The sequence below is a fragment of the Eschrichtius robustus genome, chromosome 11, assembly GCF_028021215.1.
Source record: "Eschrichtius robustus isolate mEscRob2 chromosome 11, mEscRob2.pri, whole genome shotgun sequence".
In the NCBI taxonomy this organism is placed as follows: Eukaryota; Metazoa; Chordata; class Mammalia; order Artiodactyla; family Eschrichtiidae; genus Eschrichtius; species Eschrichtius robustus.
In genome coordinates, this window is record NC_090834.1 from 108,425,041 (window position 1) to 108,447,477 (window position 22,437).

Consider the following 22,437-nt stretch of genomic DNA (forward strand, 5'->3'; position numbering starts at 1 on the left):
TGCAGGACTGCTTCACTTGGCTGCCCTATTTACAAGTTAAAATGATAACTTCTCCATTGGTTCCTCACCCCCATATACATTTCCTTCTAAAATCTCCAGTTATTGCTTTCTCCTCCAACCCCCAGGCTTGCCACCATGGAGTACAAATACCCAGATTCCCTGAGCACGCCGCAATGTGTGACTTTCTCTTCCTTCATACAGTGGGGATTTTACAGTTATACCTGAAGAACAAAAGAAGGTGTCTGTGTAGTGCTGATGTAGTACTCCATTTAGTCCCACGACAGATTATTCCAGTTACATTATCCACATGTTTACTTTGGCATACTGAATCTGCTCTTCTTAAGAGAAAGGGATAATTATTCTGTGTACTATCTGGTCTACCACATCTCATGTTTGGAAACGTTCTGGGCCTGCACACACCTGACCCTGTCTTTGTCACGGCTGATGATAGTCAGGGTCTGCTCAGCCAGGGCCCCTGGCCGATTATGCTAAAGATGGGGCTGCTTTCCTGGAAAGGTCTCTGAGCCCCGAAAAGAAATGGTTGTTTTTATATGGGAAGCAATGAAAGAACAAAGCTTTTCCTATAGGAGGCCACCAAGGCAAATACTATTGCCCTGAAACCTCCAGTTGCCGAGCCAGAGACAAGAGGGAAAGCCACCTGCTCCTTTTCTTTATACTTCACTGGATCTAAAATACATTCTCCTGTGTTTTTGTTTACACACTTAGGATGTATCTCGTGGCTTCCCAGGGTGATGTCATTCTATTGGTCAGTGGATTGGGAACCTGTTACTTATCTGATCCCTGTCTGAACTCCCTCGATCCCCTATTGGGGTCCTCTCTATTGAGACAGAAGGTGGGGGTGAGTAATCACCACATATATGCTCCACTCTCCACCGTCAGGCTGAGCAGTGGCTGAGACTAGGCTGTCTTCCATTTTTGAAAACAGTTCGAGAGAATCACGAGTGAAGAAAGTTGTGCACCAGGGAAGCAGTCATTCACTGCCTCAATACTGCTTGTTAATATCATGGTGAACATCTTTGGTCTAAAAAGAGGTTTGACATTGGTCAACCCAGCAAAGAGGAGGTCATTGTCATGGGGAAATGAGGTCATGGTAGGGAGACTCACAGAATAATGTGGTTCTTGGCGGGCTTGGATGCTGGGGGCAGAGTGGGAAACCTGACACACAGGAGACCAGGGCCAGAAGGAAGAACAGGGGCATGGGCAGAGAGGCTTGTGGTCAGGAAAGCAAAGACACCCAGAGGCAGTAAGAGAAGCTGAGCTGTTTAATCACCTCCTTGGCCAGACTCAAGGCCGTGGTTGCCCCTGAACAACTCACACCCGGAAGCTGTTGAGAGTTGCTGGAGATGGAGGGGCTGCTTGAGTCAGAGGATGAGGGAGGATGGGAAGGGGGAGCTTCGGCGTCTCTGACTTGTCACCTGGCAATCTTGCCCCCAGGTCCTGCTTCAGCTCTGAGAGGCTCCTGGCTGGTCCCCAGGGGCAAGGACTGGATGGCGTGCCCTAGCTGTGGCGGGAGAATGACCCCGAGGCAGGGGCAGCCACTCCCCACACGGCCTATGGAGAGGGTGCTGCGCTATCTGCGCTGCGGTGGGGATAGAGGCATAAGGCTAGGGGAGGAGGGCAGAAGGGGGGAGTGGAATTGGGGGTTGCCTGGGCCCCACCACCAGTCTGGAATTAAATAGCAGAAGAGAAGGGTTGCCCTTGGGGACACTGACTTGTCTCCAGAGACAGTTCCTGGTGATGGGTTGACCTTGGCAACAGACCCTAGCAGCAGGCAGTTGTCCTGACAAGAGGGTGGTCCCTGTCGACGGTCCCTGGCAGTTTCCTGGACAGAGGGAGGCAGCTGGCCTGGGAGTCTCGCCCCCAACTACTTGTTCTTCTTGAAGAAGCTGAAGCGCTTTTCTCGCTCTCTTTCTCTGCCATCCTTGCTGCGAAGTACGACAGGTCCCTCCGCCCCGACCGGTGATACTGGGGGCATGGTCATGGCCCGGGTCATGGCCCGGGTGGCAGTGGGCACCGCTGGCTCTTCAGGCTCTCCGGAGGCCGAGGACACAGTGGCAATGGCTGCATTCACCACCCTCAACCACGAGCTCATCTCTGCCTGCAGTGGGGCGCGGAAAGACAACTGGTCAGCTTGGAGGATGCTATGCTTGGGTGGCTGGCTCGCCCACGGTGGGGAAGCGGAAGAGGAGGAGGTGGAGATGACTGCCTCATCTCAGTGGAGAAAAAGACCCCTTTAAGGTAGGGAACATGTTTTGGTGTGGCCTTCACAAACATCCAGTTGGCACATTGTGGGTTGTCTGATATCAAGGAATGAGACACTTCAGACAAGGAAAAAGAGAGAGGCGAGGGAAGAAAGAAATGTGCATCTGGAGGTTCTAAGACTGCACAGAGAGAAGGGGGACACGGGAGGAGAAGGGACAGCTCACCTCATCCTTGGCCTGGAATAAATATTCTTTCCCATCCTGTAAGCTGTTGGGAGAGAGAGAAACCTCAGGGCAGAGCTGAGACTCTGACTGGCCAGATCAGGGCTGGTGAGAGCTCACTATCACCCAGAGACCAGGCTGGAGAACATGCCCGGGGACCTCAGAGCCAGATCAGACACGTTCTGCACATTCTTCAGATTCCCAGGACTGTGCCAAAGCAAATCCTTCCTGATTGGCTGCCGAGGACCAGGGTGAGCTCACTTCCATCCCAGGCCCTGCCTCCTGCTCTGGCTGCCGGCTGGCAGGCAGGGGCAAGCCCCCGGGTGTACCTGGAGACAGGGGAGTGCCAGCATCCTGCTTCAAGATCTCCCAGGCAGGATAATTTTTCAGCGTGACAGGCCTGCGTCTTGGTGCTCCTCCCCTTAGTGTGGAATACAACCAGATCCCCCGCCTCTCCCTCCTTGACCTCTCTGTCCCCTAGTGGCTCCCCTGTGCCTTGTATCACTGTGACCTTCCCTCCCATCCTGAGGGCACGTTCCATTCCTACCCCAGCTTGAAGACATGCTTGCGCTTTCGATAATCAAAGGCAACGCTGCCCTGGGCCCTGGCCAGGCTGACAGGCACTTCTCCGTGGTACGGCACTCCTGCACTGGCTGCCTTAGCATCCTTGTAAAAGCCAAGGCTCCCACGCCGCAGGACACAGTACACGTTCTGCCATGACCTAGGAGGGACATGGTGCAGGTGACGAGGAGGAGACGCAGGTGCCTGACTGGCCTTTGAGGGGCCAGTCATCCTGGGAACAGCTTGGTTGTCCGAGGACTCCCAGTGCCACTCCTGTCATCAGGCCCATCGTCTCTGTACCCTCCCGGCCCTCACCTGAGGTCCCACCTGCTCCTGAGTCCTACCCCCCCACCCCCCCAGTCTACGAAGAGGTTCTGGGCAAGCCTCTCCAGAAGGCAGGAGCCGCAGGGGACACAGGCAGCACATGACCAGACCCAGTACCTGTTGGCGGCTTTCTTGCCAAAGGCCTCCATCTCCTGTTTGCGGCACAGCAGCCCCTCCATCTGTTCTTGGGCAGAGAGCTCCGGGCCGCGGGTGGGCAAGGTGGCAACCCGGGCTGACTCGGATGACCTGCTCTGGGGCATTATAGGAGGGGTCGGGCCCCGTGTCCGGGTCTGCTTCTCTCCCCGTGGCCCATCGGCCTCGTCCCCAGCACCAGACCCCTGTGAAGAAAACGGTGTCTGTGTCAAAAGATAAGATGGGAGGGCTTCCCTGGTGGCGCAGTGGTTGAGAACCTGCCTGCCAATGCAGGGGACACGGGTTCGAGCCCTGGTCTGGGAAGATCCCACGTGCCGCAGAGCAACTAGGCCCGTGAGCCACAACTACTGAGCCTGCGCGTCTGGAGCCTGTGCTCCGCAACAAGAGAGGCCGCGATAATGAGAGGCCCGTGCACCGCGATGAAGAGTGGCCCCCACTTGCCGCAACTAGAGAAAGCCCTCGCACAGAAACGAAGACCCAACACAGCCAGAAATAAATAAATAAATAAATAAATAAACCCAAAGTTTAAAAAAAAAAAAAAAAGACAAGATGGGAGACACCTAGCCTGCAGGTCGCGAAGCTGGAAGTCCAAGAGCTGGTCTTGCCACCTCCACGTTTCCTCTGAGTCTCTGCCCTCTCCTGACCCCGCTGTCCCCACCACCCAGCTCACATACCCATTTCGTCCCATATCTCCCAGTTATCAATACCCACACCTCCAAGAGAAACTCACAGGCGCTTCTGGGAAGCTGCCCTGCTCAAGTCTCTGTTGTTCCACCAGGGGCTACAAGGACAAGACGCTGTACGCAGATGTGCAAGGGGAGGGGCTAAGATTCTGATGGGGGCGCTCAGGGCGGCAGGAGTCACCTGTGGGGCTTCCGCATCTGTGCAGACGCCGTTCACGCTGGCTGGCTGTGAGGGTGCTGGCAGGCGGGGCTGGGCTCTGGAACGGCAGAGGTGACAGAGAACGTGAGGTCTATGCGTTGCTCTGGCTCAGCCTCCTCTTCCTCCCCGAAGTGTCCCACCTCCCACCTGTCCCAGGTAGCATCGGGCGCTGTCTGGCTGTCCACCAGGGCCCCTTCAGGCAGACCGGCGGTGGGCTCTGGGGCAGGGGGCTGTTTCCTCCGTTCCTCTTCCTCCCTCTTTCTTTTCCGCTCCTTCTCCTGCTCCTCCAGCTGTCAAAAAATTCTGAGGTCAGAGCATGGAAGGTCCCAGGCATTGGGGAAAGCTGAAATGTCTCAGCTCTAGTCTGATGAAACAGGAAGAATGGAGACTATAATTCCAGAAGAAGGCGGGGATTAGGAGTTATGGGGGAGATGGTGTCTCTTAGTGCCACCCAGGGAAAAGGATGGCTCCTAAAGCTGAGGTGACAACAGGGCACTCTTGGCTCACATCTGGGAGATGCTGGGGCAATGGGAAGAGAAGAAATGTCTTCTTCAAGCAGGAGAGTGCGCAAAGTCTGGGGCAGTGGGATGGGGCCGGTATTTCTGGGGTCCTGTAGCCCTCACCGCCGTGAGCTTCTCCAGTGCGCTGAAACGCTCCTCCCAGGCCACTGCGGACTTCTGGAAGGCTTCGTGCCGCTTGATGAGGCTCTCGACTTCATCGACTGTGCAACCCAGCTCAGCACTTCGCACCAACGGCTCCTGGCTGCACAGCCAGGCCTCCGCCATACCTGCGTCTCTCCCAAACACGAGCACCTCCAAAACTGCAGGGATTGGGGGTCGCAGGGAGGTGGCAAATCAGGGTGGGCAACGACAGTGTATTATAGCCACAGCAGCTTCAAGCACAGGGACACAGAGAAAGCCACTGTCCCAGAGCAGGAGCTTAGGGCAGAGCCAGGCAGTGCCAAGGGTGGGGGCCTTGAATTCCATGCCCCAGATTCCTGGTCTCGCCTACTCTGGAAACTACAGGGTGCGAGACCCCCAGCCGCTCCCTCACCGCCCAGGGCCTGGAGCCCTCAGTCAGTTTCCTACAGCAGCTCACCAAGCTGCAGCCAGTCCATCTTCTCCTGCCACTTGTCAGCTGTCTCCTGGCGCCGTGCCTGAAGCTGCGACAGCTTCTCTGAGATCTGGGTTGGGGGGGAGGGGGCGGAGATGCGAGTTAGCACCCAGCGGGGCCTTGCCAGGGTCCCTGGGGGGGGTCTCACGTTGGGGAACCAGTGATTTCTTATTTCAAGAGGCAGACAGTTCTGGGGGAAAGATAAAATGGGGAGATCCCTGAACAGCACTAAGGGGAAGGTGAAAGGTTTCTGCAAAGAAAGAATGAAAGGAAGCAGGAAGACTCAGAGGAGAAATCAGCATTCAGGCCTCCCCCGTGAGGGTGCCCGGCTACGCCCAGGCCTCACACACCTCCTCAGCCGCGTAGTGGCTCCTGGCGAGCAGCCCCTGTCCCATGTCGATGCAAGAGGAGAAGCGGTCAGCCCTGGCCTCTATCTCCGCCTTGATGCCTTGGTGGTTCTTGATGACCAGGTCTGCGGAGGACACGTCCCTGGGGGCACAGAGACCACATCACCTGCTGCCCACAACCCTATCCCGGCCACCAGCCCATAACCCCCGGAGGCCGCCAGGCTCTGTGGGCCTCACCGGGGCCGCTCCTGGGCATCCATCTGCAGGTTCACTCCGTCCATCCACAGCATCAGCTCCCGGACAGCCTTGAAGAAGCGGAACTTGTCCGTGGTGTCCAGCAGCAGCTGGCGGCGGGCAGCAGAGCTTCCCTGAAGCTGCGCCCAGGCCTCGGCCACGGCCTGCATGTGGCGGCCGATCTCCTCCGCCTTGTCTCCGGCGTAGGCCTTCTGGAGCCGGTGGCCGTCATCCTGCACCTGCTGGGCCTGCCGGGGCCCAGGTCAAAGTCAGGCAGAGTTGGGAGACTCTGAGGGGCTGCAACCTCCCTCAGTCCTGACCTCTGCTCAACACCTCCTGCCCATTTTACTAGCCGGAGAAGCAGGAGGAGGAGTTGGGGGGGGGCTGTGCTGGGAAAGATGAGGGCTGGAGTCCAGAGTAAGCCCCGTCATACTCTGCCCTGTAGGGTCTTACCAGGGGGCCTGGGCTTAGCCTGGGGATCAACCCTTTAAAAGGGTCACTAGCTGGGTGAGCTTTCAGAGGCCTGTCCAGCTTGTGGGGGACCTCAAAGATTGCTAGAGTGAGATTTTCGGCCTGAAGAAGGGACTTCGGTGGGGGGCCGACTGGGTTTAAATGGCTGCAGGAAGGATCTATGCTTATTTTGTGTAGGTCTAACACCTGAGTGGGACCAACAGATGGTCAACATGAAGTACAACGTGAAGAATCTTCTACCCACCAGGACCATCTGAAAATGTCACAGGCCCTCACAAAGCCTTGTCATTACAGGTGTGGATGGGGTGGCTAGATGCCCCCTGGCCAGAGACGGTTTCCTGGAACCATCCTAACCTCACCCCTACGTGGCCCTGCAGAGGATGCGATCCCTCCAGCCTCCCCATGTTCCCCACGGAGTCTCCTCTAAGCGCCCCCGTCCCTCCCCCCGCCTCCACCCATGCTTGAGTCAGACCTGGGCGCTGAGGGCCTGGATGTCGTGCTCAAAGGCACAGTGTCGGCGCTGCAGGGCCTCGGCAGCGTTGAGGTCCCGGCCGGTCCCGTCTGGAAGCTGCTGCTGCTTGTGCTGCACCCGCGCCAGGGCCTGGCGCGCACCGTGCAGGAAGCGCTGCAGCTCGTGTGCTGCTGCCAGCACCTGACCCCGCGTGTCCAGCAGCTCGAGCAGGTCAGCCCAGGCCTCGTTGAGACTGTCCTTCCACTCGGCCACCGTGGCCCGGGCGGCGTGGCCCCCGGCGATGAGCCCGTTGGCCAAGGTGTTGGCGCTGTCCACGCGCTCCTGGCCGATGGTGCTCGTGTCCCGGGAGAACTCTCGGAATTTGTCCCGGAGCATCTGGCAGAGGAAGCGGTTGCACGGACAACACTGTGACACTGGAGGATGTGGTCCCTGACTCACGGGGCAAGTCCTTTCACCCCAGACTGAGAACCCACTTCTTTCCCTGGGCCACATGGGCCAAAATAGATTTCTTCAGCAGGGCCGAGTTAGGCAGCAGAAGCAACTGGTTCCCGTTGACCCTGGATTTGACCGACACGCCCAGCCTCCAGCCCCCAGCAAAGGGGTACTTGGAACCTTTAGTCTTCAGACAAGGATACCCTAACTATGGTCCATATTTCGGCACCAGTGAGTGTCCAACCCCCAAACTGTGGAGAGGAATCTCAAGTCCCCAGTGTACTGGTGTGAGTTCTGTTGGAAAACAGTGATCGGTCATTTCCTTTTTGCCCACGTCTATGCGCGGCCCCACGTCCTCCTTTCTGCACGGTTCTTCCAATTAAATATCTCAGAACCCAGAGGACAGCGTCTGCACGACCTGGTCTTGTGCCCCTGCCCCTTGGTGCTCGGCCCAGGATGAAGGGCTAGTCTCCCAGTGGGTCCTCTACCCTTCCTGGAGCCCACGTGTGGCCGCCATCCTCCCCGCACTCACAGTCACGTGCTCATAGTCCTGGCCCAGCTCGTGCGAGGCCGCCACCACCTCGCGCTCCTGGATCCACTGCTCCAGGTCGTCCAGCTCCCGGCGGAGCTGGCACAGACGCAGGTGCTCGTGCAGGCGCTCCCGCCGCTCTCCCGCCAGCTCCTTCAGGCTGGCGTACAGCTTGTCCACCTGGGCTTGGCGGATCGATATGCGCGTGCTGCGGGGAAGGGGAGGACACACTGCTCTGACCCCTAGTCTATCCCAGAGAGTCCTGCCCCCCAAATGCTGGCCAAGTCCCTGCTTCTCCAGCTTTCTAGGTGGTCCTGTACACATGCAGTACGGAAGGCTCTGCAATCTCTGGGCCTGTCTGGAACTGGCTCCCCTCTCCCCCAGGGACTGGCCTGGGGGTCCAGGTGCTATGCTCACTTCTCTGGGTGCTCGTGGTCAATCATGTCTTGGCTGCTGGCTGCCAGCTGGTGGATGGTCTGGGCATAGTCGGCCAGGGCTTGTTCCAATACCTGATGCTTCTTCACCTCTGCCTGGGCACTCAGCTCGTCCTGGGGGAGGGGAGAGTGGCAGTAGAGAGTAGGGGGAGGGGGGAGGAAAGCCGTAGCCTGAGCTCTGGTCTGGCTCTCACCTTGGCCTTCTCCTGGCCCATCATGTGTAACTCCTGCTCGCCCATCCAGGCCTCTGCCTCCGCGGCATCACGGTAGAACTGCTGGGCCCGCAGGGCCTCCTCCAGTCGCTTCCCTCGAAGCTCCAACTCGTGCCCCAGGCGCTTCCACATTTCCTGTAGCTCGGCCAGCTCCGGGCCTGCTGCTGCCGCACCCAGAGTGCGCTGTCGCTCCGTTAGGTCCGCGATCCGTGGCTCGTGGCCCTGGATCTCCTTCTGCAGGGTCTGTCCATAGCGACAGAGGAGGAGACGCTGAAAGCCTTGCCAAGGGACCCCCTCACCCTACATCCCCCCCCTTACGCTTACTCAACAGCAAGCCCCCCTTCACACCGTTGTTTCTCATCCTCCCTGTGTCCTCCCACCTCCCCTCTTTTCTGGCCCATGATGCCCCTTCAGTCCACATGACCTCCCACCAGGGGAACCCACCCTCCCGAGGTGAGGAAAGGCGAACCACTGAAGTCTAGGATTACACCCAGCAACCAGGGGGAGCCAGAGAAACCCCAGTTCTTAAGAAAACACACTTTCAAGTCTGGGGAGGCTCTTGGGACCCTTTCTTCTGCCTTTAGCCTTTGCCTCACCTGGTTTTTCTTCATGAGGAGCTGGACACTGGGCAGATCCTTGCCATGTTCCATGGAGCTAGCCATGGGGAGCCGCTCCGTCACCCACAACTGGATACGAAAGTGGGGGTTAGTGGAGGTCCGGAGGGCAAAGTCAGAGCTAGGGGTTGGATAGTGGGGATTCCTGGGGGAAGGTTGTCTAGGCCTCCCGGTTCTGGGGTCAAGGGACCTAGAGGGTGTCCCCAGGTGTCCCTAGAGGGTTGACTTTCAATGCCAAAGGGAAGAGAAAACAGAGCACTGCTGGCATCCCCCCAGCATCCAAGAAGGAGATTAGAGAGCCAAAGACAGGGAGCAATTTACCATGATGGAGACTCTACCCCTTCCCAGGTCCCGGAGACTCACGATCTCATCCTCCACGTCCCGGTGGAACTGGTGCTGCTCGCGAGAGGCTTGCAGGCGCCGGCAGCGCTCCTTCATGGGCTGGCACAGGGCCCTGAACTTCTCCTCCACAGCCCTCGAGGTCCTCTCCACCTCCCCTGCACCCTGGTCTTCCTGGGCCAGAGCTTTTGCCTGTGCCTGGATTGCTTCCACCTCCTTCTCTCGCACAGCCATCTCCCTCTCCAGCATCTGCCAACCGGAAGAGGAAGGAGGTGTTATCGCCGTGCCTCCACCTTCAAGCTCAGCGGAGACACTGGTCTATATCGAGCCAATCATGAATTTTTATCCCTGGGGATCGCCCCAGGGAGAATATCCATTCATGGCCTACATCAGTGGATCTCAAACTTTAATATATATGAGAATCCACGGGGTGTGAGAACTGTGCTAGTTATCAATTTACTGTCTCTCAGTCCCCAATCCATCTCAGTTCCAAGTCCATCTTTGCCCATTTTGAGTCACTGGAACTGGATCCTGTAAATTTCTCCTTTGCCAGCTGGTGCAACACTAGGCCTTGTCCGTAGAGGGCGCTGGAGGGACACCACAATGCACAGGCAAGGCAGAGGCTTCTAGCTACGGTTCCAGTGTGCTTTCCTTCTTGCTCCTACGGCACAACTGCCCACGGTGTGCAGGAGACCCGGTGGCCCTCACCCTCCAGCAGGTTTTGCTGGCATCTCAGTGGCAACTTCCTGATGGCCAGCCTTGGCCTGCCAGATTCAGACCCGCTCTGGTCTGTGACACCCCAGCAAATTTCTACGCCATCCAGCGGGCCTCTGCCTTCACCATGAGGTCTGAAACTCAGCCTTGGGGTAGGAGGAGGGCATCCCATTCCTTCCTGGGCACCCCCTCCTCAGTCCTAGAGGCAGTAGCTGCTCCCTACATTTGCTATTCCTGCATTCTTTAGACCAGGGGTCAGCAAACCCAGCCCCCCGCCGGGTTTTGTAAATAAAGTTTTATTGGCACACAGCCACACCAGTCTTTTACGCATCGACTATGGCTGCTTTTACCCTACGAGGACAGAGTTGAACAGTTGTGATGGAGACCGTATGACCCTCAAAGCTCAAAATACTATTTGGCCCTTTACAGAAGAATGTTTTCTGATCCCTGCTTTGGAGTTCTCTTTACCCCACTGGCAGGTAACCCTCTTTTATTAATTAGTAGTTCTTTTCACTAAAGTTTCCTTGTTCAAGTTAGAGTGTGGTTTCTGTCTCCCGACTTTACTCTGACTGACACACACTCCTAGAGATTCTGACACTGGTGGCCCGTGGAAATCGCCTTGAGAAATACCAGTGAAGATGCTGTCTGCGAGGCCTGAGGGTGGCCTCGTGAATCTCAAGAGCTACTGACTCCCCCCCTCCTTTCTTCTGCTGTTCACCAGTCCCACCAAAGGCCCGCCGTGTACCTGCTGCTTCTTGAGCAGGATGTTGACGCTGGTGAGGTCCTTGCCGTAGTCGTCGGAGTGCAGCTGGGCCTGCAGGCTCTCCAGCCAGCTCTCCAGGGCAGAGCAGCTCTGGGCAAACAGCTCAGCTCGGTTGGCATCGAAGAGGCTGCGGGCTTTGGCCTGGGTGGTGGTCTCCAGCTCGTCCCAGCGCCTGTGCAGGTCATCTAGCTTCTCCCACACCAGAGCTTTCAGCTCCGGCTTCTCCAGAGTCAGCTCCCGCCCTTCCTGGGTGTGGGAAAAGGAAGGGGTCAGTGTCAGAATTAGATACTACTGAACATGAGCCGACAGCAGAACAGGGACCTAAAGGGCAGCAGAGACCTGAAGTGAGGGCAATCCTACCGACTTCTTGGGTGTTCTCCAAGCTTTCTAAGCTCCCCTGCCCTCACTGCTGAGTAAACCCTACTCCTTCCTCAAGGTCCCATCAAACCTCGTCTCAGTGAAGAGGCCACTGCGCTCTCTCCATATTTTGAGTTCCCTGGTGCTTGTGGTTTTCAGTGTCATATTGCACGTGCTATTGTGTTATCGGCCATCATTTTGTGTTTCTCAGCTCATTACCTCTCACCTGAACTATGGCAAGTGACCCTCACCTGGTTTCCCTACTCCCAGCCCTTCTGCTTGAGGACTTTGGTTTCTGGGGAGGTGAGGGCAGCGTGACTTGACCTGTAGGCAAGGTGGCCTGGCAGTGCCAGGGAGTTATTGCCCCCAGAAGCAGCCCTCAACCAGCGACAGCCAGGGCGTTGGTGGACAAACACTGGGAGTCCTTGCTTTGGTTGGGATAACTCTGATTCACGTTCCACACTGTCGCCCAGGTGTCCCATGAGGACTGAGTGCCAGGTGCCCACTGGGGTAACTGGCATGGCAGTGGACCCTTCACTGACTACCTTCTCTTCTCCGCCTCACCTCCCCACCCGCTACTGGCATTCCTGTGATCACCTCCCGTGGAAGTGGCCTGCACTGGAAGCCTTGCTTCTACGGGAACACAAACCAAGTCACTGCCTTCAGGCTGCTTTACACATGCCGCCAGGATGAAGAGCACCGCTGGGTAACTTTACCAACCGTCGGCACAATCCACTCTGATGCACAGTCCTTACGTGGTGATCGGGGCTTTTCATGACCCGGCCTGGCAGGCTTTTCCCACCTTTCCTTCCAAGGCCGGTTCACGCATTCTGTGCTCCTGCCAGAAGGACTTACCCCCTTGCTCCCGTACAGGCGCCCCACTTCCACACCCCTGGTTTCCGGTCTCTCTACCAAGAAACATCTTTCCCTCAACACCTCTGCCTGTCCAAATTCTACTCGTCCTTCATGGACTGCCCCGCTGGCCCCTGCTTCTAGGATTCCCACATCTCCTCTCTCCTTAGTGCCCAGGCTTTATCAGGCTCTCTCATTATATTTGTTATATTCTGCTTTGGATTGACTTTAGCTGTTTGTGTACATGTCTCATATCCTGGCTCTGGTGTCATTCCTCGAGGGTGGAGCCTGCAGTGGAATCACCTTTGTTCCCCACTCAGTGCCTAATACAAGGCCTTGCACAGAGTAGCACAAAGTAAATATTTGCTGAACAAATGGAGAAACTGGATCCACACTGGTCTCTTCCTCTTCCCAACCATCATGCCCTTGAGGGAAGGAAAGCATCTTTTTATATACCTTGCAGCACCTAGCAGAGTGCTGAGCACACAGGATGTTGTCCAGGAATACTTGCTGAGTAGAAATTAAGTTTTGCCTGCGCTCAGCTCTTGAGGAAGAGCTGGGTGGGAGACCAAATACCAGGAAAGCAAGACTCAAAAACGAGGTTGGCAAACTGTGGCCCGAGGGCCAAATCTGGCCCACCACCTGTTTTTATAAATAAAGTTTTATTGGAACCCAGCTACACTCATTCGTTTATGTATTCCCTGTGGCTGCTTTGGCACCACACTGGCAGAGTTGAGTAATAACAGCAGAAACTGTGTGGCCTGCAAAGCCTAAGATATTTTCTGCCTGGCCCTTTATAGAAGTTTGATGACCCCACTGAAGAGTGTCCTCCTGCTCTGGACCAGGAATAGGTATCGTGCTGGCCCAAAGCTGCAGTCTGGCTCCGTACTAATTTGCCTTTTCTCAAAGTTCTGGAGTCACTGTCCCATGGACCGAAGACATTTGCTCCCCAGACCATTTCTTTCCACCTTGGAAGTTTGGCACCAAGGGCTCCATGATCTCTAAGCCAGATCCTGAAGCCAGGACCCTCCCCTGCACTGTGGCTGGGATGCTGACAGGAGGAGGCCCCAAAGGCTCCCTTCTTGCAGCTCCCATCCCATTGCTCACCTTGTCCACCTTGTCCAACCAGTCCTTGTTGGCGGCCAGCTCGGCCATGAACGCCTGGTGCTTCTGCCACTTGGTGTGCAGGTTGCGGGCCTCATCATAGGACACGTCCTGGGCTGTCAGCATCTTCTCGTCAATCCAGAGTTTCAGCTGGACCGAGCATGGAGCAGGGATGGAGAAGGGCAGAGTACATTTCAGAGAGAGGGAAGCGTGAAACGGGAAAGGGGTGAGGGTGAGTGGGGGGAGGTGGTGGATGTGGGGAGAAGCCAGGCAGGGATTCACATGCTCAGGTGACACTGCAGTGGACTGACTCTAGGCTCAGAGAGCGAGGGCGTTGTGGGAAAGGGGTGGCCAGGGAACGTCAGAGGCGACACGGGGGACTGAGAGCCTCACCTCGTGACAGTCTTGTAAGAAATGCTGCCGCTCTCGGTTGTCCCGAAGACGGCCCAAAAGCTGCTGCACTGCTTCTTGATTCTTCCTGTGTCTGTAATGACAGGCCCCCGTGAAGCCCTTGAACTTGCTATAAAAGGGTTATGACCCTCTAACTAACCTAGAAGCCCTCAGTCCTCCTCCTCTGGGGACAATACCTTCTGGGAGCGCTACAAGACAACCCAGGAACCCTGAGGTCCAGTGTCCAGCTACCCTAGGAGACTTCGGGGAGGCGGAACTTCCCCGCCCGTGACTTAGTCCCTCTCCAACCACTTGGTTTCTCCTCCTCTACTTTTTGTCAGCTCCCCACCCCCATCTATCGGTCTGAGTGCCATGTTCATCCTGTTTTCACTTGGTTCCCTTTAGGGCCCCTCATTTGCCCACTGTCCTCATCATACCTCCTCTCTATGGAGTCTGCCTTCTCTTGGATCTTCTCGGCATGGATGTTGCCCTTAGACACCAGCTGGCGCCCGGCTTCCAGGAGCCCGCGGATCCGCTCACCGTTGGCATCCATGGTGCTCATGAAGTCTTCCAGTTTTTTAATGGCAGCATCAGCAGCCTGGAGTGTCCCCGGCATCTCCGTGTGAGACAAAACATATTCCTGTGTGGGAGGGGAGATACCGAGCTCATTTCTCAACCTCTCAGAAGGAACCTACCAAAGGCCCCATCTGAGACATGGAAGCCAACCAGGTAGGGACAGGCAGACTCTGGCTCTGAAGACAGAGGGATGGTGCCTGATTATGTGGGAGTCTCAGAAAGTTAGAAGGGAGCTGGGCTGGAGGGCCTTTAACACTCCAAATCCTGTTCCATCTTATTTATAGCTGCTGATTACATTTCTGTTATATGACAAGCCAGGTTTTCTGTTTCTTCTCTAGTCAGTTTTGGTAAGTTATATTTACATCTTTTTTTTTTTTTTTTTTTTAACTCCCGTATTTTTTTTAACATGTTCTCCCTGCCCATCCTGTTCCCTCACCTACTCCATCTGCTGCGTTTACCTCCTCATCCACCACTCCTTCACATTCCTTTGGTCCCTATTTCCCACTTCTTCCTGGTTGGGACTTTGCCCCGCGGACTCTTACCTGGCTGCTGAGCACGCCCTCGGCCTGGCGAGCATCCCGCAGGAACCCCTGGAAGCCGTGGGCCTGGGCAAGACGGCCTTGTCGGCTCTCCCACATGCGGCCCAGCTCCTCCCAGCCGGTTCCCAGCGCTTCGAGTCGCTGTCGTAGGAAGAGGCACTGGGGATCGGCCTGGTCCCGGGTCACCTCCTCACCCACGGCCCGAAGCTGGCTGTACTCGCTCCGGGCCCGCTCCACCTCTCCCCGCAGGGCTGCATGTTGGGCCAGGAGGGCCTCTGCCTCAGGCAGGGTGGCCGGCCCTTCTTCAGAGGCCACAGAGGTCTGCGTGCGGCTGAGCCAGGCCTGGAAGTCATCCAAGCTGCGCAGGAAGTCCTGCAGCCGCCGCGCCTCGCCCAGCGACTCCTCTCGTCGCCGCATGGTGGCCCTGAGGTCCTCCCAGCCGGCTTGAACCTCTCCAAGCCGGGCGTTGATGGCAGGGGCTTGGGCGGGGTGGTCAGCAGCCAGGGCATTTGCCTCTTGGGTCAGTTCGCCCACCCGGGCAGCGATGGCCTCCAGGTCCCTCTCGGTGCCGGCCAGCTTACGCTGCAGCGCCAGCACCCCGGCCAGGTCATTGCCCAGGCCCTGGGTGGACTCGATGACCTTGGTCTTTTCTCTCATCCAGGCCTGGGTCTCTGTGCACTCTAAGTGGTAGTTCTGGATGCTCAGGGCTGACGTCAGAGCTGCCTTCTTGCCGTCCGCCAGGGACCGAAACTGCTGCCACCTGAGGGCAGAGGGAGTGTCCGGAGTTGCTCAGCTTTCCCGCCCTGTGCAGGTAGATTGGAAGCTTCTTCCTGCTCTCTCTCCCTTGGTATATCCTACCGCCTGCTCCTGCCGTTTAGAGGGCCTGCTCCCCACTCATCTTCCCGTGACCCCTCTTGTCTGCTCCCTATCCAGGCACCAGCCTCTTCAGACGACCTTTCCCCCACTTCCATCTCTTTCATCACCACCCCCCTCCGACATATTTCAGATGGCTTTCCCTCCTCATTTTAGCCTCCCTCCCATGCCCTACAGAACTCTCTGCCAGCTGCCGTCCTGTCTGCTGCATCCTTTCTCACCCCACCTGTGGTTGAGCTGCTTCTGGGTGTTGACAATGCTGTCCTTCCCCGGGGGGTTGGCCTTCAGCAACTGCTCTGCGATGTCATTCACAGCAGTAATTCGCGCTGCAAGGGCGTTCATTTCAGGCTCCAGGGTCTCGAACCTGATGGGGTGGAAGAGCTGGGCATGAGTGGTGGGAAGCAGCGGTGCGCTGGTCCACCTCCCTTAGATGCCCACGAGAACTCCTCTCCGTCAACATGAGGCTTATGGACAGGAGCCTCTGCACCTCTTCCCTACATGGTTCATAGCATCTGGGGATCAAGGGGGAGCCCCCAACTCCCCCCAAACAAGTAGAAAAACTGTCATCTCTAGAGTGGCTCAAAAACATGGTAAAAATTAAAGGTGAGGACCATCTGGACAACGAGTCAAACTAATCCCTGGCACAGGGCTTCACCCTTCAGCAGAACCTCCCTTATTCCTCCTGGGACTTACCCCTTAGCTGCCTACCTGAGTCCCACCTTACTAATATGTGTTAAAAAATGAGTTGATAACGAAAAAAATTTAAGTGATAAAGATGTGAAGCATAACTTCTCGTGGAATATTTCATATTCTCATAGAGCAGAGTCTGCACATGGGCCATATAATAAATATTTTAGGTTTTGCGAGCCATTCGGTCTTTATCACGAATATTCAGCTCTCCTGTTTTAGTGCAAAAGCAGACACAGGGATGACATGCAAATGAATGGGCATGGCTATGTTCCAATAAAGCTTTATTTACAAAAACAGGCAGAGGCTGTATTTGACATAAGGGTTTCTGACTCCTGTCATGGGATATACTGAAAAAAGCAACAAAACATCTTTAATTACATTTTTAAAACCACCAGGAAATTTGACTATAGATTGAGTAGTAGGGACTTCCCTGGTGGTCCAGTGGTAAAGCATCCGCCTTCCAATGCAGGGGACGCGGGTCCCATCCCTGGTCAGGGAACTAAGATCCCACACGCCACAGGGCAGCTAAGCCCGCGCGCCTCAACTATTGAGCCCGTGCGCCACAACTAGAAAGAGAAAACCCGCACGCCAGAACTAGAGAGAAGACAGCGCGCCACAACGAAAGATCCTGCATGCCATAACAAAGATCCCGAGTACCGCAACTAAGACCCAACGCAGCCAAAAAAGAAAAATAAATAAATAAATAAAGGAAAAAGAAGATTGAGTAGTAGGTGATATCAAGGAATTGCTAATTTTGTTTTATGTGATAACGGTATTGTGTGTGGTTCTATAAGAAAAACATCATTTCTAAATTATTTTAGAATTTCTTATTCTGTAAATAAAGCTACTTCATGAGGGGTTAATCAGTGTCTGTCTAAAAGGTTTATAACTTCAAAGCCTTAGCTATTCTAAGCCTGCACACACAATTAAAAAATAATGTACTCCTATTGCAAATTTCTATGTTCCTGGAGAATACAGAGGTGAAATGTTAATACTGGGGATTTGCTTTTGAAAAGGAAAATTAATCAAACAGAGCAAGATATTGATGATTACTGAATTTGGGTGACGGCTATATAGGAATTTGCTGCATAATGTTTCTATTTCTGAGTATGTTTAACGTTTTTCATTAAAGCAAAAACCAGACTATTGGCAAGACTCAAAGGGATGTATGTAGCAAGAGCAGGCAGTTTATGGTGGCACCCACCATACCCCACACACATGGGGGCCACCCTATACATTGGCCCCAAACTCACAAGGCCACTCGGGAGGGCGGGGCGTGCACGGGGCCTACCTTTGCTGCACGACCTCCAGGTCCTCCAGGCGCTCAGGCAGGGCGAGCCCGTTGAGCCACTGCTCCTTCTCCTCCACCCAGAGCCCGCAGGCCCCGGCCTCGCTGAGCATGGTGTAGAGCGCCAGGGCCGCCTCCAGGGCACGTGCGCGCTCACCCGCGCGGGCCCGCAGCTCCTCGTAGTGCCTCTCCAGGGTGGGCAGCCGGCCCTGCACCTCCGGCGTGCGGCTCAGCACGGGAGGCAGGGCCGCGGCCTGCTCCCTCAGGGTGTCCAGGGTGGGCCGGTGGCCTCGGATCTCTTCCTCCAGGGCCCGATGCTGCCGGGCCAGGGCCTGCGTGGAGAACTCGTCGTGTCCCAGCTCGGGGCTGGACACCAGGCGCAGCGCATCCACCAGCCAGGCCTCCATGTCGTTTGCGTCCGCCTGGAACTGGTAGAGGCTGGCGGCCTGGGCCAGCCGCTGGGCACGCTCCTCCGCCAGGGCCTCCAGCCTCTCCCACTGGGCCTGGAGCTCGGCGGTGCGGGCGGCGGCCTGGCCTGCCCCGGGGTGGCCCTCGGCCACTAGCTGCTGGCCCTGCTCCAGAATGAGCTTCAGGGGCCCCAGCCGGCCACTCATCTCGCCTCGCAGGGCTGTGTGCTTGTTGAGCAGGCGGAGGACGCCGGTCAGGTCCCGGCCGGTTTCTGCCGAGGCCAGCAGGTGCTGCTGCTCTCGCACCCAGGCCTCGGCCTCGCCCACCTCCCAGAGGAAGCGCCAGAGTCGCCGGGACTCCTCCAGCCGGGCCCGCCGAGCCGCTGCCAACTTGCACAGTGACTCATAGTTCTGCTCCAGGGTGGCCACCCGCTCCAACACCAGCTGGGGGTCGCACGGTTTGTACTCTGAAACAGTCACACCAGAGGGCCAAGAGCTGTGGCCCAGCCCTCTACTGCCCCCTGTGCACCCCTAGTTACGAATCCCCCCCCACCCCACTCTCTTAGCTCTGTCGCCCACCGTCCACCCATCATCTTTCCTGTCCCCAGGTTTTTCCAGTCTTGCTGCTTCAACTCTTAATGTTCTCCTTCCCAGCCCCTCCCTTTTCCAATTCCTCCCCCCCCGCCCCCCCCCCCCGTTTTTCACCTTTTCCTGTGTCGCAGAAGCGCAGCGCAGAGGCGCTGACGCCCCGCACCCTCTCAGCCTGTACGGCAATGTCGGCTTCCACCAGCTCGTGCAGCTGCAGCAGGTCCTCCACTCCAGCCAGATGCTTGCCCAGGTCCTGGGACTGCAGCCGGCCCTGTGGGGCGCACGCGGCATGTCGATGGCCGTCTGAGAGCCGCCCGGTTCCCTCCCAGTCAGGCCTCTTGCCCCGCCACACACATGCGCTAACCTCGCCCCATCTTCCTGGATCAACCACACATCCCGACCTCTTGGGGCGGCTCCAGGTGTTGCACCCAGGTGAGCACACATGCTCCCAGCTGTCAGCCCTCACTCACACACATAGTGACCCCTGAGTTATCTCCTGGCACCCTGGCCTCTTTGTACTCAACTCCCCTCCTGCCGAACAACTTTCCCACTAAACCCTGCTCCTGGAATCTCCGCTCTGACTCATCATCTCAGCACCAGAATTATCGCCACCCTCCTATGGTCGTGGCTCAGTCCCCAGCACCCCAGCAATCGTCAGCATCTCTGCAGACCTATCCACATCCCCGTCTCTCGCCTAGATCACTGCAACAGCCTGTGACTGGTCTCTCTGCTCCCACTCTGGCTGCCCACAGCCATTCTTCAAATAGCAGTCAAAGTGACATTTAAAAAAATGTAAAAACGCAGAATCATGTCTCTCCCCCTTTTCAAAACCTTCTAATCACTTTCAATGTTCCATGTTACTCTGAGTAAAATCCAAACTCCCTGACCAGGCCTGTAAGCCCTAAGCGAGCTGGCTGCTTCCTCCCTTACCTCATCCCCTGTCCCCTCCCTGTTCTTACAGCAGCCCACCCCCACCCCCCCGGCCTCCCTTCTCATCCGGAACATGCCATGCGTGAGCAGGCCAAGGGCCTTTCTGTTCCTTCTGCCTGGAAACATTCTCTCCTTAGATCTCCCTGTGCTGGCTCCTTGGGACATTCTGCTCTCAGCTTAAATGGCATTTTTCAGAGAGGCCTTCCTGGACCCCTCCATCACTCGGCCTGTTTCTCTTTCCTCGTACGTTTCACACCCACCTGCTATGTTGTTTATTGATAGGCCCACGGGTTTTATCATCAGTCTCCTCCCGCTGGAACGTGAGCCCCATGAGGACAGGGAGCTGTTTGCTCTGTTCATCTGAACTGGGGACAGGGCCCTGGACCGGTACATACTCTGCAGAGGTTCGGCTGAGCAAATGAGCAAACGTGCCCTTCGTCCTCCCACGGTCCCGACCACCTCGACCCCACCTTCACATCCGCTGGTACCTTCATCTCTTCCATCCAGTCCATGAGGTAGAGCAGGTCCTGGAACACCTTCTGCAGCTCCAGGTTGAGGAGGAGCCGCTCCCGCCGGGCGGCCACCATCTGCCGCAGGAAGTCCCAGAGCCGCGCCACGTTGTGCTGCCGCGCGGCGATGCGCTTGATGTCGTGGTAGTGCTCAGCGGCCAGCTCGGCGGCCACGGCGTCCACCGCCTGCACCCGGCCGCTGTAGGCCACGATGTCCGTCTCGATGGCTTCGTGCTTCCGCACTGCTGCCTCCACGGCGGCCAGCTCCAGCCCAAAGTTGTCCTGGGGCGGGGACAGGGAGGGAGGGCTGGGAGCTCCGGGACGCCGTTCTGCTCACCCCCTGCCCACCCCCCGGAGAACTTCTGCTGCGAGGTGCCAACTCCACGGGGTGGCTCTAAGCGTCCTCTCTATCCCACCCCACCCTGTCTCACCGGCCCTTCTCCTGTTCAAGGCTCCGGGCCCTGGTTCCCGGGCTCTTGGTCTCCAAGTCTGTGTGATGGAGTTCTTGTTTCTTTAGCTCCCCACCTCGCAGGGCTCCTTATCCACCACTCTCTCTCACTCTCCCATGTCTCCAGACCTGCCTGGACAGGCCAAGAGCCCCCCGTGTCCTACCTGGGACACAAGGCGCTGGTTCTCGCTAAGCCAGGTCTCCCGCATGGCGGCCTTGCGGTCGAAGCGGGCGGCCAGCTGCTCCAGCTTCTCCTGGCGGATCAGCTCTGTGCGCAGGGCCAGCTCACGCTCGTGTTCAGCTTTCTCCAGCCGCTCCCAGGCCTGCGAGGTGGAGACAGGATTAGTGCTAAAGGGCCAGGGCTCAGGAAGTGAGGGCGGGGAGGGGTCACCGGGGCTGGGGGTGTAGGGTGGGTCCCAGGGAAGCTCGGTCTAGTGGGTCTGTGGAATGCGGTCAGACGCCTGTGCAGGGAAATATGAGGAACAGGGTGGCGTGAGTGCCGTGGAGCCCCGTGAAAACCACGTCTGCTGCTGGACAAAGACCGGAGGGGGACAGGGCACAGTGCAAATCACTGGATTTTTTTGTGGTGGTGGGGCTGTGGGCGAACCCTATTACTTTTGTTAATCTTATGCTGTCTGTAAAAAAAATGAAACAAAAGTAGGGCCAGTGAGTCTAGGGTATGCTGAACAAGATAAGGGACTGGGGTATAATTTGCATGGAGAGACCGAGGGAGGAGGAGGGGGACGTGCAGGACTCGGGAGAGGATGTGGCAGTCACGCCTGCACCCGGGATGGGTGGGGTTCAAGCCAGGCCGAGGGTTCAAGCAGGGACAGTAGGGGCTGGTGCTGAGGGTGGGTCGTCCCAGGGATGGAAAGGGAGGCTGTGGACCTTGTTGATGTCGGAGATGAGCCGGCCCTCGCGGGGTGTGTAGACCTTCTGGTTGTTGGCCCGCAGCTTGCTCTGGATGGTGAACAGCAGCACTTCCAGGTTCCCTTTCTCAGTGAACCTGAGGCAGGAGGCCAGGTGGGGTCAGAGTCAAAGGCCACGAGGGGCCCGGGGACTCTTTACATTTCAGAATGAAGTTGTTCTGTGTTGCTTTTCTTCTTGTAAAAGCTTGTGAAAATACTGGCAAACCACGTTTAAAAAGAACCTAATTTTAAAACAACTGAAAACCACACAGACATGACCACTGTCACCCTTGGGCATGTACGTACTGCATTTTTGCTTTACACAGATGGGATCTTACCATAACCATGGCTAACGTTTGTTGAGGACTCACTCACCGAGAGCCAGGCCCTGTTCTCAGGGCTTTGCACGCATTAACTCCTTCTCTCTGCTACCTACATTCTCTCATTACCCCCATTTTCCAGATGTGAAAACCGAGGCACAGACAGGCTAAATAATGCCCAATGCTCACAAGGGCAGGTGGCAGAGCCAGGATCTGAACTCAGGTACTTTGAATCTGGACGCTTAGCCCTTTGCTCTCTGCCGTCCACAGACAACTGTCTTGTAACTCTTATGTTTCATGAACGTCTTTTCAGGTCAATAAATGCATTTCTCCAATATTATTTTCTGTGGCTGTCCCATGACTTATCTTTCTTTTACAAAGGTCACGTTCGTGAACATCCTTGAAGCTACCTCTTTGTTCAATGCCCAGAAGAGGACTTTCTGGGTCAAAGGGCACACCTCAAATCATTCCCTGGAATGCACAGGAACAGATGTTTTCTGGATTAATATTAGTTTTGGAGCTGAAACACATTAACTCCGAAAGAGCTCAAAAACAAAAAACACAGAAGTTTTAGCATGTACTGTATAGAATCATCTAGTAGTAATTCCATACTTCAGCAG

General features: G+C 56.4%; 1 protein-coding gene across 2 annotated transcripts in view; it reads right to left on the minus strand.

Moving 5' to 3' along the window:
- Positions 1-1,268: 1,268 nt before the first annotated feature.
- Positions 1,269-22,437, minus strand: part of SPTBN2 (spectrin beta, non-erythrocytic 2) — a 37,171-nt gene continuing 16,002 nt past the window's right edge. For both annotated transcript variants that reach the window (XM_068554417.1, XM_068554415.1), the window contains 28 exons: positions 21,478-21,595; positions 20,754-20,912; positions 20,121-20,423; positions 18,820-18,973; positions 17,711-18,581; positions 15,956-16,093; positions 14,860-15,616; positions 14,179-14,381; positions 13,745-13,835; positions 13,355-13,501; positions 11,021-11,284; positions 9,586-9,810; positions 9,205-9,294; positions 8,591-8,851; positions 8,380-8,510; positions 7,966-8,170; positions 7,002-7,376; positions 6,062-6,306; positions 5,828-5,966; positions 5,463-5,547; positions 4,988-5,184; positions 4,512-4,654; positions 4,347-4,422; positions 4,213-4,263; positions 3,447-3,667; positions 2,992-3,165; positions 2,448-2,490; positions 1,269-2,119 (listed from right to left, as the gene is read on the minus strand). In XM_068554417.1, coding sequence (XP_068410518.1) covers positions 1,886-2,119; positions 2,448-2,490; positions 2,992-3,165; positions 3,447-3,667; positions 4,213-4,263; positions 4,347-4,422; positions 4,512-4,654; positions 4,988-5,184; positions 5,463-5,547; positions 5,828-5,966; positions 6,062-6,306; positions 7,002-7,376; positions 7,966-8,170; positions 8,380-8,510; positions 8,591-8,851; positions 9,205-9,294; positions 9,586-9,810; positions 11,021-11,284; positions 13,355-13,501; positions 13,745-13,835; positions 14,179-14,381; positions 14,860-15,616; positions 15,956-16,093; positions 17,711-18,581; positions 18,820-18,973; positions 20,121-20,423; positions 20,754-20,912; positions 21,478-21,595 — 6,100 coding nt within the window. In that variant the 3' untranslated portion in view covers positions 1,269-1,885. The remainder of the gene's footprint in view (positions 2,120-2,447; positions 2,491-2,991; positions 3,166-3,446; positions 3,668-4,212; positions 4,264-4,346; positions 4,423-4,511; positions 4,655-4,987; positions 5,185-5,462; positions 5,548-5,827; positions 5,967-6,061; positions 6,307-7,001; positions 7,377-7,965; positions 8,171-8,379; positions 8,511-8,590; positions 8,852-9,204; positions 9,295-9,585; positions 9,811-11,020; positions 11,285-13,354; positions 13,502-13,744; positions 13,836-14,178; positions 14,382-14,859; positions 15,617-15,955; positions 16,094-17,710; positions 18,582-18,819; positions 18,974-20,120; positions 20,424-20,753; positions 20,913-21,477; positions 21,596-22,437) is intronic.